This window comes from Phoenix dactylifera, unplaced genomic scaffold (genome assembly GCF_009389715.1).
Source record: "Phoenix dactylifera cultivar Barhee BC4 unplaced genomic scaffold, palm_55x_up_171113_PBpolish2nd_filt_p 001318F, whole genome shotgun sequence".
Classification (NCBI taxonomy): Eukaryota; Viridiplantae; Streptophyta; class Magnoliopsida; order Arecales; family Arecaceae; genus Phoenix; species Phoenix dactylifera.
Window position 1 is genome coordinate 41,639 of NW_024068649.1, and position 21,376 is coordinate 63,014.

General features: G+C 38.0%; 1 protein-coding gene across 2 annotated transcripts; it reads left to right on the forward strand.

The window, feature by feature from the left end:
- The first annotated feature begins 2,616 nt into the window (after nucleotides 1–2,616).
- Nucleotides 2,617–20,132, forward strand: LOC120108401 (calcium-dependent protein kinase 26). 2 transcript variants are annotated; one of them, XM_039121997.1, is made up of 7 exons: nucleotides 2,617–3,755; nucleotides 6,434–6,577; nucleotides 6,666–6,818; nucleotides 7,823–7,938; nucleotides 10,213–10,380; nucleotides 16,705–16,929; nucleotides 19,894–20,131. In XM_039121997.1, exons 1-7 carry the CDS (start codon nucleotides 3,035–3,037, stop codon nucleotides 20,014–20,016), a joined length of 1,650 nt encoding a protein of 549 aa, XP_038977925.1. In that variant the 5' UTR covers nucleotides 2,617–3,034; the 3' UTR covers nucleotides 20,017–20,131. The 2 variants fall into 2 exon arrangements, with proteins under 2 accessions (XP_038977925.1, XP_038977926.1); XM_039121998.1 differs by having other exon boundaries at nucleotides 2,618–3,755; nucleotides 19,883–20,132.
- Nucleotides 20,133–21,376: the final 1,244 nt, after the last annotated feature.

Sequence of the window (21,376 nt, forward strand, 5' to 3'; positions counted from 1 at the left end):
TCCCACAATGTTTATCTTTCCAACTTTCCAGAATCTGGAAATGCTGGAGAGGGGAAGGTCCAGTCCTTGGCATGTCAATGTTGGACAGGAAGACCAGCATGGCTGAAGAAAGATCTGCGCCTCGTGCAATAAAACCTATCGCGCTTCGAAAGCCTCTCCGTGGCCTTTTTCTCCTCTTGGAGGCAACGTCGTAAAAGTGCTTATGTTCGGATGCGCAGTGTAACATTCCTTGCACAGACATTCTTGACGTTAAGTATCAGCAATAACATAAAAATATAGAGGGCAACGCATTTTCGTATTTGAAGGTCTGAAGTGTCTCCCCGCTATAACAAAGATCTGCTCATACAAACCAAACTTCGTAACTCCTACTCCCACCACTTTGAAATGTTCGCAGGCAAAATCAACATCCGCCGTGGATCCGTTCAAAGCACGCCTACCCCTCCCCAATTTAAAAGCACCCAACCCCGCCAAGCCCAACCACAGTGCCGTTGTCGCCCATACCGCAAGCAATCCAACGCATACACAAACACACCGAAAGAAGAAAAAAACACGAGAGACGGAAAGCAGACAAAAGCCCACATTTTTCATCGCAGCAGCAAATTAACACCCACAGAACTAACACAAGCACCCTCCAACTAATCTAGAGGATCCATGGCAGTTGCATCCCGCGCTCTCTCTCGGCGCCTCAACGTCAAGGTCGTAAGCTGCTTTCGACGCCGCAAGCAGGCACCTGCTGTCCCCATCGCCACCGCTGCCGCTGCCCGGAGAACGGTGAAGCCGGAAAAGGCCAGGCGCCGATGCGACGTCTTCGTAAACCACAGGGGAGCCGACACGAAACGGACCGTGGCAGGTGCGGAGGAAGATTCGGGTCGGGTCCACTGCCTACACTACCTCATGAACGATGATCACAGCACGCGGAAACGGGAGCAAATATATGCTGGGCTCGGCTTGCCAGTTTATCCGTAGACTGCATCCAAATCCCGCCTGATCTGAACCGGACCCGATCCATACCTAAATTTTTTGGGTCAGGTCCGGGTTATAAATGGATCCGATCCGACTCGAATAATTTATTGAGTCAAAAATTGTAGCCGTGGATCCGAACCAATCCAACCCGATCTTCTTTTGAGTTGGGTCTGAGTCCAAAATTAGAATCCGGATAAGAAACCGGATTGGATCGGGATTACTCAAGATCTGACCAAACTCGATCCATTTGCACCCCTACCTTTCATATTGACATATACTAGAGCTATATATAGGCTAACTGACACATTACTCACACCTAGAGTAGCCTTGGAAAACTTGTGCCAACCTTGGTTGACACATGCGAATTCATGTCAAACAAAGTCCAAGACATATCAAACTAGAATCAAACTAAATACTATAGCCCAATGGAGTCAAATCTTATTAATATTTCATCCAAATCATGGAACCAAAGATTTCTTAGTTAGATCTGCATATAAACTTAAAACAGATAAAAAATAACCCGCATAAATATGTATATTAGTTTCTTGCGAGCCATTCTCTTATGTGCTATTTGGTAACCCAAATAGAATTACTAAGGTAATCGTAGATCACCAGTGGTCCTTATCTCGAAATAATCTGATCCTCGATGATCTAAGATCACCATAGGTATGTTATGTTTGCATGATTAAAGATTTTTAGATACTTACAAGTGACCTGTTTGGAATCCCATGGGAATCCAAGTTCAATGACCATATAATACCAAAATCACCCTTGATATATTTCATAAAAACAAATATATTAGTTCTATAAATTATTAATCCTATAAATATATATTAATTATTTATAAAATTAATATTTTTGTTTATACTTATAATATATTATTTTTAATACTAATATTTATTTGAATAGGAAAATAAGGTAAATAAAAGTAATATATTAAATAATTTTATTATATAAACACAAAGTATAATAATATATTTCTACTATAATTTAAAATTATCATTGAATTGTAATATGATAATAAAATAATTAATAATATATTATAATATAATATATATTATAAATACAATATATGATATCAACACAGTATAATATAATATTTATAATATTGAAATAATATATTAACGGTATATTTATATATTAATTTTTTTTGTTAGATTGAAGAGTATTTTTGCTTTCAAATTTCAGCTGAAGATTCGATTTTAAGAATGGATATCTCATCACTGAATTAGATTGTGATTTAAAAAATGAAGATGATTTAGAATCACTATCCTATAAAATCATCGAAATAGAGCTAAATACCATATCATTTTTATCCATATTTTCTTTTGATCTTTAGGGGACCTTCTCATACCAAATGCTTTCCCAATGTCAACTTCGGACGCTCATCCCGCACCAAAATCTCTCATTTTCGCTCCTCTCCTTTCACCTTTGGTAAACTCAACAGCCTCTGCTGTCCGAACTCACCTTTTAATTGACAAATATTCATCTGCTTTCCGTTAATTAATTAAAGCTAATGATGATCTCATCAATTGAACGGCCCTAATCACAGGCAAAAGTCGACATCATCCGTACAAAACCTTAAACTGCGTGCAAGATGCACGGCAATCAGCCGCCAGAACTTAAAATCCCAGTTGGCACCGCGTCATAGTTTACCACGAGAGGAGGGTGGTCAGCACCTTCCTTTCTCCCCCCATCTCTGAAAGAAACGAGTCAATTAAGACTTAAATATTTTTATCTCTCTTTTTTAAGCAAGAATGGTGCTCTCCCTTTTCCAAGCGTGGTCCAGAACGAAGGATCCTTAATCGAATGGCACCCTCCTTTAGATCTCTTCTCTCTTCTCGATTGCTTGTTATCTCTTCTTCTTCTTCTGCTGCAACTTACTGCTGAAATTCCAGCTAAAACCCCATCCTTTTCGTCCAATTCATCGCAAAAATCTCCTTTTCTTTTGCCCCCAGCTACCTAGAGCTGCTGGAGTTAGCAGTTAAGGAAGTCTGGTGATTTTTCTTCGAATTCTCCAAGAAAAGCTTCGAATTTGCGCGTTAGAGTTGAAGGATCTGGTGGTCGTTTGATGGGCAATACATGCCAGGGATCTTTCGGAACCAAGAATCCCCACAGCTTCGGCAAGCCGGCGGACTCTAAGCGGAATCCCTCCTTCTCCCTCGCCTCCTACTCCTACTCCGACTACGAGACACCCATGAAGCCCGGCCGCGAGACCGCCGTGAGCCCTAGAGGGGCCCGCTCCGCCGCCGCCGTCATGAGACGGGGCATCGACCCCAACTCCTGCTACGTCCTCGGCCACAAGACCCCCAACCTCCGGGACCTCTACATCCTCGGCCGAAATCTAGGGCAGGGCGAGTTCGGCACCACGTACCTCTGCACCGAGATCTCCACGGGGATCGAGTACGCCTGCAAGTCTATTTCCAAGCGGAAATTGATCACGAAAGAGGACGTGGAGGATGTTAGAAGGGAGATCCAGATCATGCACCACCTCGCTGGCCACAAGAACGTTGTCACGATTAAGGGGGCATACGAGGACTCGCTCTACGTGCACATCGTGATGGAGCTGTGCGCCGGTGGGGAGCTCTTCGACCGGATTATCGAGAGGGGGCATTACAGCGAGCGCAAGGCGGCTGAGCTCACGAGGATCATCGTTGGGGTCGTGGAGGCATGCCACTCCCTCGGAGTCATGCATCGGGACCTCAAGCCGGAGAATTTCTTGCTCGTTCACAAGGATGATGATTCCTCGCTCAAAGCCATCGATTTTGGCCTCTCCGTGTTCTTCAAGCCAGGTAAAGTTATAGGGCAAAAACAATTACAATTTTGGGCCATTCATTTAAGTATGATCCTGTATGAACCAATACCACCCAGCCAAATCCTGTAGGAAAAAATTAAAGATCTCCATAGGTTATTTTTTTCTTCTTGCAGCCTAAAGATTAGGAACTGGGCTACATTTGGACAAGCTTTTAGAAAATACAAGATAGATGGGCTAATAGGCTCAATTTCTATCGTTTTTTCATTCCAATCATGTAGGAATATCCAAACAGGCCACTTAATATTTTACTATTTCTTTGGATATTACTTTATTCAGGAATCATCTAACATGCAATACTTACGGGTGTATCCTTGGTATGATTGGATAAATGCAAATTATTTAGTATATATATATAAAATATATATGTGTGTGTATATGTAATATGTGTATACATATAATATGTGTGTGTGTGTGTGTATAGATATATGTGTGTGTGTGTGTGTGTGTGTGTATATATATATATAATATGTGTGTGTGTGTGTGTGAGAGAGAGAAAGATTGACTAGGATCTTGTTGAAAGGATCTCCACTCAGATCCGGCCAGATTATGATTGAAGATGGAGGTACAATATCGATGATTCGAATCATTAGATGTGATCTACTTCCTATTAATTGCTTATACCTAAAACAATCATTTGATTGGAGAGCTCTAGCCTATGCATTAAGTGGTCAAAATATATGTATTGTTTCGTATTATTTAAACTATCAATTTTTTGACCACTTGATGCATAGGCTAGGGGTCTCCAAATCACACGATTTGTACCATTTAAGCATTTTAGAGATAATAGATTCTATTGAACGGCTCGGATTATCGATGTTGAGCCATCATTCTCCAATCATAACCTAAACGGATCTGAGTAGAGATTCATTTCCCATCTCTCTCTTTCTATATGCATATACATACATGCGTACGTATATATGTGTACATATGTATGTATGTATGTATGTATCTATCTATCTATATATATGTGTGTGTGATATATGTGGGTCAGGTTCAAGTTACTAAGAATTACTCCTTTTTTGAATTGGATGATGAAAATCCCACATTGATGATTCGAGCCATTGGATATAATCTAGTATATTTAAACTACTTACAAAAAGTCATATGGTTTAAAGACCCCTATCCTATGCGTTAAATGGTCAAAATTAACAAGTTTAAATGTCACGAAACAACACATGTTTTGGACCACTTGATGCGTAAGCTAGGGGGATCTTGAAATCACATTTTTTTTATGGGTGAGCAATTTAGAAGTAGTGGATCATGTTTGAAAAAGATGTAACGTGGTGTAACTTGACTGAGTTGCTCTTTACTAAGGAGGAAACCCTCCAAACCTTCGCCCACCATCCCCCCCCCCCCCCCCCCCCCCGCGAAAAAAAAAGAAGAAGAAAAAAAGAAAATCCAAAAAAGGGAAAATCTCATCATTCCAAAAGGTTGAGACACTTGAATAGTTTCCTGAAATGCTCAGAGGGATCCACTAGAAGATGATTTCTTTAAGCAGTTGTAATTTAGTTTCCTTCTTGATCTAATCTTCTTTCTGAAGAAGCAAAGGATCATTAAAAAGCTAATTTAAACCAGAACAGGGGAAATGGAAGCAGATCCTTGATAAGGCTTACAAATGAGAGTATCTGTTTATTTACTTGATTGATAACGACCACCTCTTCACTCTGGCACAGCTAGGAACATGGTCTAAAAATGGGATTTTTAAGTGAATGTTTCTCATTCTAATATAGCTGGACCTATCACCTTTAGCTACTTAATCAAACTAGGGTCAATGTTAAAGAATTTGAAAATTGCAATAAGAGTTTCTGTATCGACAGTGTCAACCAGTATGAGTATGGGTACCTTCCCAATATGGCTGAACCATAAGCTGAGTTTAAGAGGTCCTTTAGTGCAACAAATGCTGTACCTACCTGTGACCTGTTTCAGCTTGTACCACAATAGTGTTTATCTTATAAAGCACATAAGATTGACTTAGCTGAGCTAGCATTCTGAGCTACAAAGAATAATCAAATGCACAATTGCCATTCTTTGAAACACAAATTGGAAATGGAAACAAAATGGAAAGCTGAAGTCCTTAGTTTTGTTGTTTATTGTTTTTCCAGAAGTGCCTCATGTTTTTTTTCTGTTTCTATTATGATAAATGTGTGAAACTCTTAGATAATGTATATTTCAGACGCATGATTCCACACTTTGCAATATACAAATTTACTCAGATGTTTAAACATGTGCTTTAGTATTGAAAGAAAAAAGGCTACCTTTCTTTTTGATGTCTAAAAAATTACATAGAAACTAATATAATACTTAAATCTATACTAGTTATTGACATTAATTGTTTTAAGGATTAGTATATTTAAAGCAAAAATTATGTTATCTTTGGAAACACGCTCTATATGAATAAAATAGGGGTCCTTGAAATGCATAACAGTTTCTGGGTCCTTATGGCTATGTTAAAATGGTTCCAGGATAAGTTCATCGCTTATTATCTTCTCGTAGAATATATGCTTGGCTGATTAGAGCACTACAAGATGATACCTTGAAATATTTTGTTGTAAAGATCGCTATGTTCTTTTATATACTTTTCGTTCACCTTTTTAATGGTTTAGTATACAATTTTTTTTAACATTAAGGTTCTTTACCTCTACTGTGCAACTTCAGGTCAGGTCTTCTCTGATGTGGTTGGAAGCCCATACTATGTTGCTCCTGAGGTACTATTGAAGCATTATGGACCAGAGGCTGATGTGTGGACAGCTGGTGTTATACTTTACATATTGTTGAGTGGTGTACCACCTTTTTGGGCTGGTATGACTCTGATGTACACCTGCTCACACTATTTCATGATTTATGGCAAATTGGCAATCACTAAAATTAATTGTTTTGCATTTTCCAGAAACACAGCAAGGAATATTTGATGCAGTTTTGAAGGGAGGAATAGATTTTGAATCAGATCCATGGCCATTAATATCTGATAGTGCCAAGGATCTTATCAGAAAAATGCTATGTTCTAGTCCTTCAGAACGCTTGACAGCCCATGAAGTATTATGTATGTTCTTCCCTTTCAGCTCAGAGTATGGAAACTTTTATTAATTTTTATATTTATGTATTACATATGTATAACATCCCATATGAGAGGATTGACTGTTTACCATTGTCATTTTGGACCCTTAAAAAATGGTGACTATGGAAAGTTTCGGGGTCTTTTTTGTGACTCAGCTTTCCACGCAATCCAGAGTTGTTCAGGATAATATATTTGAGGTATTAGGAGACATTTTCCATTAAAGAAACAGGATGAATTTCATCTTTCTTTTCATTTTAATAAGTGTAAAGATATAAAAAGTAAAAGATACATAAAAAGTTGGAAGGAGGTTGAAAAGATGATAAGATGCAAAAAAAAAGATCAAAAGATAGAGAACAGAGTAAGTCCCATGGATCGTTCTCTACTTAGTCCAGAGCTCTTTGCCAACCCGACTGCCTTTCATTTGCAACCTGCAATGAATTACCTTTCTACTGGGAATCCTATAGTTTCTTTATGAATCTCTGATTCCAAATATGTGAGTTTCTTGTGTTTATCGCATTCAATCACCTGTTGCCAGATGTTCCACATTAAGAGATAAGACTCCATGCCTCTTCCCATTTTTGTGAGAAACTTAATATAGAAGTTGTCATCTTGAAGTTACACTTGCTAAAACTGTACCACAGTCTTCACGAGAAGATGGATGTTGTGGGAATTAGGCATAATATAATGGAAGAAATCATCTAATTTCTTTATTCTTAGTGTTCATTACTCAGAAAAGTTCGGAAGCAAAGCTTTTAATGCAGGTCTGAACCTTATCTGGTTCTGGAACTTTTCATTAATGGGTTATAAGAAAGTTAATTTCTGGCTGAATTTACCTTTTTAACAAGTATCAGGAAGGGGTGAATGATCTCTTTCACTGCATTGACATGATTAAATTGTCAAAAGTGTCACTTCCAAGATATCAAAATGGTCTTTTGACATCTGCATATTGGGGTTTTCTGACATTTGCATTTTGTTTCCCATATGCTCAGGTCATCCCTGGATATGTGAAAATGGAGTTGCTCCTGATAGAGCTCTTGATTCAGCAGTCCTTTCTCGCCTCAAACAATTTTCAGCAATGAACAAATTAAAGAAGATGGCTTTACGCGTGAGTACACTATTTTATTGCAAATTGGTGTACTTCTTGAACAGTTAGGAAGCTGTAGTTCCTATAAAGCATAATGATATTGAGAAAACAATCTTTTCTATATATGTTGACATCATGATAAGTTCTCTTTTTCATGAATGATTTATGACACCTGAGAAATAATTTCCATTTTCTTTTCACATCTGTATGTGATGGTTACTTAAATTCACTTCTGAAATAGAAAATTGCACCTTTACATGGTGCAATTATATAAGATGTAATTCTCTTTTTTGCAGGATGTAATTCAGTGACATTCAATTTTCAGGATGTTTTCTCTTTTCCCTTTTGAAACTTAAAAAAGAAAAATTAAGGGATTTTTGCATGTCCACCCTTCAAATATTTCTTATTTGTTTATTTACTTTCAGCAAGTGCAATATGCATATTTACCATCCTGAAGTCAAATACTTGCATATATATATCCCTTCAAAATTCTGAATTTTGCATATATACCCCTCCAAAAATATGAAACTTTCATACGTACCCCTGAAATTAGATGGCATCATTTTAAGATGAAATAATGTAGATAGTTTTTTCCTTTATTACCTCAGATGCCGGCATACACATTTTAAAAGGTGTTTCGATGCTCATTTATCCTAACCATTGTAAAATGAAAGTGCACCTCTAACATTGGCATGTAATACCAAATATGTTCCTTAAAATTTCCAAAAGTCATAAATAATATAGGAAAAATAGTAAATGCCAACTTCAGATATATTTTGACCTGTTCAGATTAAGCTTATGATGTCAAAAGGTAATGCAAGAAGATGTGGAGGGCACAAGTGCTAATTTTAGACTTTTGGAGGGGCACATATGCACTTTCACCTTTTTGAAATAAATTAGCAAGTAAGGGAGTTTTGAGTGGCATATATGCAAAAATCCCAAATGTTAATGTTAGATCATATATATGCATCTTCTTGCTCACAGATGATGAGTGAAATCTTGGATTACATTAATCAAGTCCAAAAACAAAGTGCCCCATCATCATATGATGTCAACAATCGGGTTTCTGAGTAGGTGATATAAATCATGGGGACTGTTCATTATTTATTTGTGAATATTATGTTGCATCAATTTTTATTATTTTATTTTATTTAATTTTTTGTAGTAGCACAATATGATGCACTAATAAGATGAGCTAGAGAACTCATTATGATGGTAATCATGCCCATTGTCCAATACAACATACTAAGAATAAAAGCCATTCCCAGAATAACAGCCATTGCCCTTGTTAAGTTCGTGAATATCCTCAGTACTTCATTCTATTTGTTTTTTAAAATTTCTTTTATGGACTGCAGAAGATTTTTCTAGATGGTAGGGGTGTATGAAAAGCACTAAGATATATTTTGCAGTATTCTTGTTCAAAACTCATCCAATACTATAAAGTAAGTTGCATGGGAAATACACTTAGGAGTTAGGATAATGAGTACAAAGTTCTACCTTGAGGTTCCAATGTCAACCTTTGAAGTTTGCTTTATGTACCTTAACCTTTTCATGGCATGTTGAATCTGCTCCTGAAGATGCTGATTTATTTTCTTAGATGCAATCCTTGTGAATTTGTATGTATATATTATCTAGGTCTTCTACTAAACTACCCTAATTTACAATGAGGAGATGCTATAAAACATGGAATCATAATAATGATATAGGACTTTTGCAGACAGGGTCCATCTTATTTTAATTTTTACAGATTCTGACCATCTTTATGATATTTTGCAGAAACTGAGCAATTTTGAAATTTTCAAGTGCTTTTGCCCTTGATCTCGTGAATAAACTCCAGCCTGTAAATGTGCTTTGCATGCTCAAAAAAATATGTTAACAAAAATTTATGCGTTCATATAAAGCATGTACATCCACTAACACAAATATGTGCATTTACCTCCGCTTAGACATATCATTCGAGTATATGCACTAGAGCCCAGGTTCAAGAAGGTCAGAAAATTTTGAGACTAGGCTACTCTTGCAAAACACAAAAGAGAAAAAAAAGTGACCTAATTTTTGAAATGGAAAATAAAGTGGGTTGTTTTGGCAAAATTCCCTAATAATGTTGACAAGGGAAAACCAGAACTTCTGCTGTGTTTTACATGATGCTACTAATTTATTTTATGACTATTGTAGGAGCTTGATTTAGTGATTTTTACTGTGTCACTTTATCAAGGTTTCTAGATATTGTTTTTGCACTCCAGCATGAAAGAACTACTGTAGGATTGTCTGACAGTTTGTTCTACATCTTATCAGGTAATAGCTGAAAGCCTTTCAGAGGAGGAGATTGCGGGATTGAGAGAAATGTTCAAGGCAATGGACACAGACAACAGTGGCGCTATTACATATGATGAACTGAAAGCAGGTCTGAGAAGATATGGTTCTACATTAAAGGATGCAGAGATTCGTGATCTTATGGAAGCAGTAAGTCAATCAATATAGGAGACTTCTATTTTCTTTTCATGATTATTTAAGCTGTGCTTTCTCTCTCCTATCTCATTCTCTCTATTTTTTTTTATTTTTTGGGCTCCAAAAAATAGATCAAAATCTGCAAAATAAAGAGAGATCATGCCGAAATTTTTGATTTTGGCTTGATTTTATGATATATTGTAGATCTATGGGTGATCTACACGATGACATAAAAATCTTTAATTTTTGGATTATATATAATTTTTAAAAATTTAAAATATATTTTTGGATAAAAATAAAAAAATAAAAAAAATAAAAAAAATATAAAAACAGAAAAGCATTTAGGGGCATGCAAGCTACTCTCCAGCAAAATTTAGTATTCAGTTATTTATGTTTTGATGCAATCATACGTACGGTGGCCTAGGCTTAAATTTGAAAAAAATTGAGAAATAAGTAGCCTTTGATGCATGCCTATGGGCCTAAAAAATATATCTAGCATCTATTATTGGGTTCTACATGGATCTGAGCTGAAATTAATTTGTTAAAATATTTATATTTAAAAATTATTTTTTAATTTAAAAAAATAATTAAAAATATATAATTAATACCAAAAATTATAAAAAATTAGTAGCACATAATACATATTTCAGAAGTATTTTCTGAAGTAAAAAACATATTTTCTGAATTTATGGTATTTAAATATTTTTTAATTTAAAATTTGTTAAAAATATATAAATAAATTAAAAATATGAAAAATTAATATTATGTATTAGATAAATCAGGTGTATTTTTTTAGAAAATTATTATCTTTATCGAAATAAAAGTTTACTATTGTTATATAATTGATAAACCTACAGAAATGGAACCATCAAAGAAAAATAAAAAGCTAGAGTGTGACATTGGTTGGAATCATGAAAAAATGCTCTCGAGTCGGTACCATTGGAAGTGTAACTGATGCAACACAAAATTCAAGGGAGGAGGGGTAACTAGGTTGAAACAACACTTAATTGGTGGTTATCCCGACGTATCTTTGTGCCGAAAATGTCCACAGGAGATTCGACGGCTGATGAAGTACTTCGCTAATTTTTGAACAATGAAGGAGAGAGTTTTCAAGAAGAAGTTGGAGATGGACTGTCTAGCCGTAGAGCCACCTTCCTATCATTTTAGAGAGTCAAAAGAGAAGTCCGCTCCAGATAACGAGAAAGCACTTATCTAGGTTGCCATTCAGGCGAGCCTGGATGATCAGTGATAGTAGGATGAGGTGGCTAGGCACAGGGCTCGATTTGGACCCTCATATTACGAATCAGACTCCGGTTCTGCGAGCAGCAGGGCAGATCTAGAGTTCAAAAGAACTTCCTCAGTCAAGAAGGCCATAAACAGAGGCGGTGGCCGTGTTGGAGAATTTTGGTAGCAAAAAAAATGTCATCTAAGGAGATTCCATTAGGAGCCACCATCCGTGATTTAGATTCAAATGCCTTTTGTTAGTAAGGATTCGAAGCAGCATGGGTTGATATAATGTTGAAGAAGGATATGTGGCGAGCTATTGGAGTTTGGTTCTACTTCAGCCACATTTCAGCGAATGTGACAGACAATACGTACTATAGGTTTGTCATTTTTTTCATACATGCTGCCGCTCTCAAGTAGATCCTCCAAAATCGAAGAACATCTATAGTGAGCTTCTTGACAATAATTAGAAGCTAAAGAAATGGATTGCCTCATATAAGAGTAAGTGGCCCACATATGGACTCACCATATGTAATGGTTGGACCGGTTCTACCAAGCGGAGCATTATCAATTTCTTAACATATTGTGATATGAAGACTTTCTTTTATAAGTTGGTTGATACTTCCGATCAGGTGTACGACACCATATACATCATCAGATTGATGGAGGAGGTGATTGATCAGGTAGGAGAAGAGAATGTCGTGCAAGTCATTACTGATAATGGGCCACAATATAAGGCCGTCGGGAAGATCTTGATGGAGCGGCGACCACATTTTTTGGATCCAACGTGCTGCACATTGTGTCGATCTCATATTGATGGACATTGAAAAAATTCTTGGGGTGCAACAGATAGTAGAGACAACACAAACCATCATTAGATATATTTATAACCATACATGGGTCCTTTCATTGATGGGGAGGTATGTGGAAGGAGAGATCTTGAGATAGGAGACAAGATTTGTTGTCAACTACGTTGCACTTGATAGCTTTCTTGAGAGGAAAGTAACCCTACGTTAGATGTTTGTCATTGCCGAGTGGCAGAAAAGTTGAATTGCAAGGGCTGACACTAGAGGAAGCATTGTCGAGGACTTGGTGATGAGGTTGGTATTCTGGCAGCAGGCTGAGAAGATAGTGAAGGCTATCAGATTATTATATGCAGTGCTTCGGGCCGTAGACATCGAGAGGTACCCTTAGATGGGCTTCTTATATCATATGATAGAGAGGTCAAAGATTCTAATCAAGGAGGCAGATCCGACGTATGCTCAAAAGTATATCGACATCATTGAGCAGCAGTGGGATTATGTTGCCCAACTATGCAGCCCAAAAGGGGGGATGGATTGGGATTTCCAAATCTTTAGCTAATAATACAGTGGAATTTAATTCTTGATGGAAGAAGATAAACTGTAACAGCAGGTTAATAAGCAAAAATGCTAAGGATGAACGCAAGTAAACAAATAATGCAAACACAAAAAAAATATAGTGGTTCAGTGCCAATTCTGCACCTCCATCCATTCTTCAAAACTTTGTTTTTTGGAAATTTCACTATAATCTATTATCCAGATTACAACCTAGTTGTTTTCTGGGTTCACAAGGTCAATCAACCAAAATCTTCAACTGATTGTTTTTCAGATTCATAATCAACCTAGTTGAATTTTTAGGCAATCAACCAAAATCTTCCCCCCGAGTCTATCCTAGGCTCAACACAATCCAATTTCTGATTTGGATGGACCTTTTCTCAAGTTTCAATCCCTGAAACTTGTTACAACAAAGAATAAAAAGAAGTTAAGCTCTTACAATGAATATAACTCCAAAACAATAAATGCAAAATGATAAATGAAGCTAGACTATGTTGGCCGACTTGATTGCTCTTGAAGGCACTTTACTAACTCTCTAATATTGAAGATATGATCGTTCAGCTCACAATGAAAGCTCTTAAATGATTTACTCATTGAAGCTCTCTCTTTTTCTTTTTTTTCTTACTTTGATAGATATTTCTTTGTAGTGCTTGAGCTCTCCTTTTTTCCTTTGGTGTTTTCCTGCATTTATATTTTTTAGAGAATGTTGGAAAACTTTTCTAGTCGTTAGACAGTTAATAGAGCCGTTATGAGATGGAAACAACTATTTAGACTCGTAGAAAAACTGGCCGTTACAGGTGTCAGGTGTAGAGGTGTTGACTTGCCATTTTCTAGGATTGATTCGAGATTTCAAGAGTCTACTCGTGATCTTCAGGAGTCGGCTCAAGTTTGCTTCTGCTTCTGCTGTGCTTTGTCTTTCATCTATGACATTTGTTGAGTCGGCTCTCTCAGTTCAGAGGTTGACTCGGCAGTATCGTCTCCCCACGGTGTCCATATAAGGGGGGAGGGCCGGGGGATGGATGGGAGTAGGGGTCACATGCGAGAGCACTGTAGTCTCCGGCACAGCGCACGTTCTTGGAGTGGGGCCGCAGACACGTGTACCGAGATGATGGAGAGGTTCAACCAGGTGACAAGACTGGAGGGGGGAAGGAAGGGGTGGTGCAGTGCATTAAACGTGGTGCCTCTGACACGCACCAAGAAAAAAAAGTGAGATCCGTTTATGTTGGATGCCCTCCTCAGCCTTACAAACTGAATTTAATTGGAGAATAAATTAAAGTTTTGAGAGAGATGCCAAGGGAGAGGAGTCTTAGTGTTATTCGGAGGGATTGACAGATACCGTATACGGCGGGTATTACCGTATATGGTTGAGAGAACTGCGAGGCTCAGTTTGTTCCTTTGCTGTGTTGCCTTTTTCTATCTTTGATGGATTTGTTTTTGGTTATTAGATTGTTTCGGATTGGTTGCATGCAGGAAGAAGCTTGTGTCCAGATTTTTCGCGTGTAAGGACAGGAGATCAATTTGGAGTTCTTTACTTGAAGCAAATCTGCAAAATATGCTCGCACATTTAAGTCATGTGTGGTATCAAGAAAGTAGAGAGGTTGCTATTTACATTGTGGACATAATTGTGGATAGAAATATGGACCGGTAGTTTGAGCCGGAGCTTGATGAGCGAGGATTGCCTCCACAACCGACCAGTTTTGTAGCCAGCGAGGCTAAGGTCGATGCAGGGCAATAGGCAAATCGCAATATTCCACGCATCCTTTAGCTGATCAGCGACAACTATAGGGCTCACTAGGGAGTCGGTCACCACATGACTCTTTGTCCGAGTTATCCTCTCAGAGATATGATCAAGAGATGCTTAGACGAGACCACTACGCTATCCGGTTGACTCGGTAAGTAGGGGACATCCATCCTCCTAATATAGCCAGATAGAGAGGGGTATGAAGAGTAAGCAGGTAGAGAGGGGCATGAAGGATAAGCAGGTAGAGAAGGCACCAAAAGTAAGCAGGCAACTAGTCAGCAGACCAAAAACGAAAAATAAAAAACACTTGTAGCTCCTATAAAGAGTATGGAGGAGGAGCAGTTCACTCAGATTTAGAGACCAGAAGCAGCAGTTTTGGTGGTCATGGATTTGCTGGCCAGAGAGAAAGTGGAGGACATAAGACCACCATTTATGAGACAGCCACAAGGTAGTCTTCGATTTATTGGTGAATCCTAGTTTACGCATGCTACACAAGATAGGGACCACGGTGCATGAGTTGGTAGAGTCCACGAGGATACTATTGCATATAGGAGACGAGCTTTTCGAGGTCATTTAAGAGGATACGATGTAGCTGTAGATGATCTCGCACGTGGAGTAGGATTTATAGATGAATTAGGTTTCAAGTCATATATTGGATCTTATTACCCGTAGCTACAGGCAGCCTATAACCCATATGGATACTAATATGGATATGGTGCGTTTGGAGCATCTTCTAGTGGCAACTATCTTATGCAGCCTGGACCATCTTACGAGTCGCATTTTGCTGCCGGCTTATTCGGATGTGCCCCTTCATAGCCGTTTTATTTGCTAGAGATTACCTCTTAGAGCTAGAGCTTCAGTGAGAGATCCGAGAGTGCTTATAACCCAGAGCGTGGTCTTTATGGGATGAACATACAAGACTACAACGCTGCTTGGTTAAAGGGATGGGCTGATGTGCCTCCTGACTATATTAATGATCCGGATATCTACGAGAGGCATCGCCACTCGACAAGATTTTAGATATTGGTATATATGTTGTACTTTAAATATATGTAATTGATTATATTATTTTATATTTTTCACCTCACTAGTTGATTTTAGGATATTTCATGTTGCTTCTTGTAGCATACAATATCCTACTAATCATTTTATATTTTGTATCACTTTAAAACAACAAGATGCATCATTTAGGTTAAATCGGAATTATAGAAACATAAAAAAAAACATAAAAAAAAATCAAATTAGACTTAAAATCATTGAAAAAGTTGAAAAAGATTGATTACTAATTAATTAAACTTAAAAAACTCAAACAAAAAATTGGGAGTGCCGGTTCCGAAACGGCACACCTAAAAATACCGTGTGTCAGTACGGTACCGGTTCGGTATCATACCAATTTGCTCACTGACCGGTATAGGTTCTAGTACCGATTCGGCAGACCTTGGTACCGATTATCGTTGCATTGATCGAAATTGGTCAATTAGTTTTGTTTGTTGAGGCATAAGGTGAAGTCATTGATTGGTTGGTTGCTGAGATTTGTTCCTTTTCTCTTTTATGTGCAAAGAGGCTCATGTTTCATTGTCTCATTTTTGGGAAAGGAATTGGTATTGAAAGCATAACTTGGATTGGTGCTGGGTTTAAATTATTGTTCTCAACAAGACTTTGTTCTTCCCCCTTTTAACTTTTCTGTGTGGCAAGTGCGGAAGAGCACTGTCATGTGGATACTTCTTTAATGCAGTCCTCTTAACTTAGGCTCCTTTTCAGCACATCCGAAAATGTTAGAAATTTATGCTCACATTTATTTATGAATTTGAAATTAAAATCTGATCTCTTGTATGTGGGAGATGGTTTTGGATACTAGAAAACTGCTCCACAGTGCAAGATCTATTTCTGTAAAGTCTTCCGCAGCTCTTTGGTTGTACTTATAACTACTTTGCTGTTCTTTGAGATGCATTTTGTCAATAATGTAAAGAATGTGATTCCATATGCCTGGTTTCTCTGACTTGTTACAATAAATTTCAGGCTGATGTGGACAACAGTGGTACCATAGACTACGGAGAATTCATTGCAGCCACTGTACATCTCAACAAGTTGGAACGTGAAGAACATTTGGTGGCAGCTTTTTCATATTTTGACAAGGATGGAAGTGGTTATATTACAGTTGATGAACTTCAGCAAGCTTGTAGAGAGCATAACATGACTGATTGTTTCCTTGAAGACATTATCAAGGAAGTGGATCAGGATAAGGTAAGTCACAGATTTTAAAAATCTTTTTGATATAAACCATTTAGTTGCAATAATTTAATTCTATATAGTGCTATTAATGGCTGAAAAATGATATGTTTCACATATTGGTGGTGCGTGACTAGGAGTGCTATGTCTATCAGATTAACCTTTTTTTCACACGGGAGAAAAACTTTTGAAATTGTCTCATATTTTGAAATTATGTGGTTTCTGTGAGGGCCTGGTCCATTGACCGGCCCACACATGATTGGGCTGCAAGCCCATGTGAGCAAGGGCTCATGGCCCGTGCATGTGGAGAGGAAGAATCAGACTCCGAACAGGAGTCCTCTTTTTCCTTGGATTCTGCAGGGAGGAGGGGACCGTTGGCGACCGAATTCTACCAAGTTTGAGCCGATTTTCGCTTATAAAAGAGTTTCCTTCTCCTTTGGCATCAACCATGGGAGTTCATCCATTAGAGGCATAAAACTCTAGGTTTTTCATTGGAGCAATTCGGAGTTTTTCGCCATTGAACCGGTCGAAAGAGCTCGCTGGAGGCAAGGTAAGCCTTCCCTATTTGTTCTTCAGTCTTTGGGGCCGCCTTTCCACCTTAAATCCGGCCGGTGAATCACTGGATTGATCGTGGACAAACTCCCTCCCTCCCTCTCTCTCTCTCTCTCTCTCTCTCTCTCGTGTTGGTCACCATCGGCAGCCACTCTCTCACCATCATGCCACCGGTCCTCAGCCGTAGCTGCCGGTCCTCCGGCCACAGTTGCCATCGGGCTGGAGGCCTTCTCCTCCCCTCCCCTGTCTCTCGATGGGGTGGGCTCTCACCCCCACCCCTATTTCGCATTGGAGGAGAGCAATAAAGAAGAAAAGAAAAGAAAATCTATAGCAAAAAAAAGAAGAAAAGAAAAGAAGAAGAGGAGAGAGAGAACCATCCCTCTCTTTCTCTCTCATCTCCATCTTTCTCTCTCTAAAAAGATCCATGGATTCATAAATGAGTCCTATTGACTTGATCAACGAACTCGAGTTGCCCCCTGCAAAGGGGCCTGATTTGCCTGGGTCCTGGGCTGTCTACTGGACCGATCATCCCAACTTTGTTGAATGCCCCTGAAACTCCTATTGATGAACCATGTTGATTGATCTTGGCTTGATTGAGTCCGATACAATAAGCGAAATTCTAGACTTGACCCATACAAAACCATCGTACGCTCGGTCAAGTCTTCTCGGATTATTTTTTTAAAGTTATTATTTAAAAATTAATTTTGCTGTTAATATTTTAAATAGGTCTAGCGGAGTCGTCTAACAAAGTCTGACAGTCTAAGACAAAAGAGATAAGTAAATCTTATACTCCTTACTAGTTTTCGAACTTGTAAATAACCCTGACACTCCTTATTAGTTTTAAAATTTTCATATATTTTCCATGCCTATGATACTAAATGTGGATGATATCATGTTTTCTTAAAATTAGGGATCAAGCATACGATCTTATGAGACTTATGATTTATTGCAAAATAATAGTTTCATAAATATTTTAATATTAACTTGTTTATGAACTATGAACTTCATATTTATACAAATTGTATTTCATGATTATTCATTCTATTGTTAAACGTTTATTTATTGACTATGAATTCTACAAAGCCATTTGGTGTTTTATTCATGTATGATTCAAGAAAATATGATTTAAGAAATATGACGTAAGAAAAATTGTTTTAAAAACTATATCAAAAAGGTTCTCAGATAGTTATGTATGGCCCTGAAAGTAGGGTAGATCGACATCCAGTTTCATACGACCCTGCCAGCAGGTAATAGTAGTTGCCATACGACCCTCTCAGGAGATAATAGTAGTTGGCATATGACCCTGCTAGTGGGTAATAGTAATTGGCATACGACCCTGCCAGCGGGTAATAATAGTTAGCATACGACTTTACCAACGGATTATAGTAGTTGGCATACGACCCAACCAACGAGTAATAGTAGCTGGTGTTTGTCGGTTACGGCCTTGTCACGGGTATAATAGTGACCTTAGCATTTAGTCTAAGAGTAGTAATTTGATCAAGAATATGGTTAAATGGTAAATAATTTATGATTTTATTTATGCTATACACTTGGAACCATGTTTACGACATATTGGCGATTTTGTAGAAGAATTTTAGTATATTAATAAACTATGAATTTGTGGTTAATGATTTTTCGAATATTGAGAATTATGGGTTTGGTATTTATGTCTAGATTTAGATGCTCTGAACTAGTATTGGTTTTATTTAATGGATGATGAAATTGGACTTTTAATTATTATATATTTTTGCGATGGATTTGAAAATCTAAATGTAATGTTGGTTTCGTGTTATTGTGGGTTGTACCTCTCGGTAGCACGGTCATATCATGCTCCGAATTTGGGGCGTGATAGTTTCTGTGTTAGCTAGTATGTTGCTTGAGCTAAAATTTTATTTCTTCAATATCAGCTCTATAAAAGATGACATATTCCATATTGAACCCGAACCGTACATAGCCTAGTGCATTTAGTAACAGCTAAATGATCTGTAAAATGCCTACCAGTATGAACAAACCCCTTTACCATGATTGCCTCTTTCTAGATCGGGACATACTGTTCGATTCTGAAAGCCTCCGATTTCATTGGCTTGGTCTTTTATTTTTGCATATGGGTTTCATTTAAAAGAGTAAAAGATCTTGTAAAAACAACTTCTCATATTGCTGTGTAATATCTGTCATATTTTCCCTCTCTTTAACCTGTAAACGATATAAATATTTCACGAATAGCAACCAGATATTTAATATAGTGTAATTCATGAATTTAATTTATTAACTCAAGTCTTTATGGAAGATATTACATGTCATGCGCTTTAACTTCAGATTACGACTAAAAGATACAACATAGCTGACAAAATAAAAGACGCGGCATCCATGTTGGGCGATTATCTTTGTTATGGAAATGTAATATATAGTGTCATAGTTTTGTTTCAGGATGGTCGTATTGACTATGGTGAGTTTGTTGCAATGATGCAAAAGGGCAATATGGGAGTTGGAAGACGGACAATGCGGAACAGTTTGAATATAAGCATGAGGGATGTAACAGGAGCTTTCTGAATTTTTGTTATGTACAGCTACTGTTAAAGAAATCCATTATTTTCCAAGTTTCTTTTCCTGCCCTTTTTGTATTTATGTTGTGAAATGAAATATGGAAAAATATGGTGTTTGAATCTGATGAGTGTGTTAATATATTCTATGGAAAGGAGCAAGTTAGTTATTCAAAACCTGGACTTACATAATGCCAAGGCAACAGTGAAATCAAACCTTGTCATGCCAATATTGTGTCGATTTTGCAGTACAACTATACCAAGAAGGGTTGACAAGTTCTGGGCTGTCAAATGGGTGCCAGCTCTGCCTTCGATCGTTAGTTTATCTTAAGCCAATTGTGGATTAGGCGGAAGTACTATTCTGTTGCCATTAATTTCTATATAAAACTAGGATCATTTTTATATAATCTTTTGAATCTTCCTGGCGTTTCCCGCAACTTGTATCTAAAATACAAAAACTTTATTCACTCACTCTCTTTTCTTTGTACTTGCTTTACTTTAATTGCTTATTATTATGATCTATATCAAAGTTATTGCCCTAGTTTTGCGTCATATTTGGCATTGTTTTTGAAGGGCTAGAAAGCACCTCTATGAGGGCCAAAAGCTCTTTTTTTGGTGATATTGAGGTGGTTGGTAGTGTAAGGCGAGGCCTAGTCCATTGACTAACCTACCTAGCTTGTATGGCACCTAGCCTTTGGCCTAGCTTGGTACCAGAGCAAGGCCCAAGGCCTGTTCCCAATTCCAAATTGGGATGGAGTCCCTGTTCGACTCGGAGGAGGAGGACTCCTCCCCTCTCACCGACGAGTCCTATGAAACTTAGCCACCATTGGCTGTTTAAGGTTCCCGGCACATCCCTTGATTGCACTGCATCCCAATCCTCTCTCCGCTCTTCTTCTTGTTTCTTCTTGATTTTCATCATGATCTGCTATCATCATTGTGGCCATGGCCAAGCCTTATCGGATGAGGTAGAACTTGCTGCCACCCCTTCGATCTCTCTCTCTCTCCATGTTTTCCATCAAGAAGCTTTGCTATCAGCTTGAATTTGGGTGACCAATCATTGAAAATAGAACCAGGGACCCCCTCCCTTGTTTCACTATATCATTGGTCTTTCCCTTGTTTTTTTTGAAATAGGCCATTATTGCTCCTCTTCGACTATCCCTCCTTGTTGGTCTGCGACTGATGCTGAAGGCCTAGCCACCTGCAAGCAGGCTGAGGCTCGATTTTATGTTGCGAAGCTCCATTTTTAATTCCCCTATTTTTCCAATACTTTGGCTTTTTGTTGGCCATATGCTATCGATAATCACTGTTGTCAACTAGCTGTGACCACCAACACCACCATTAGCCACCACCAGCCCTTGTCCCTTTCCTAA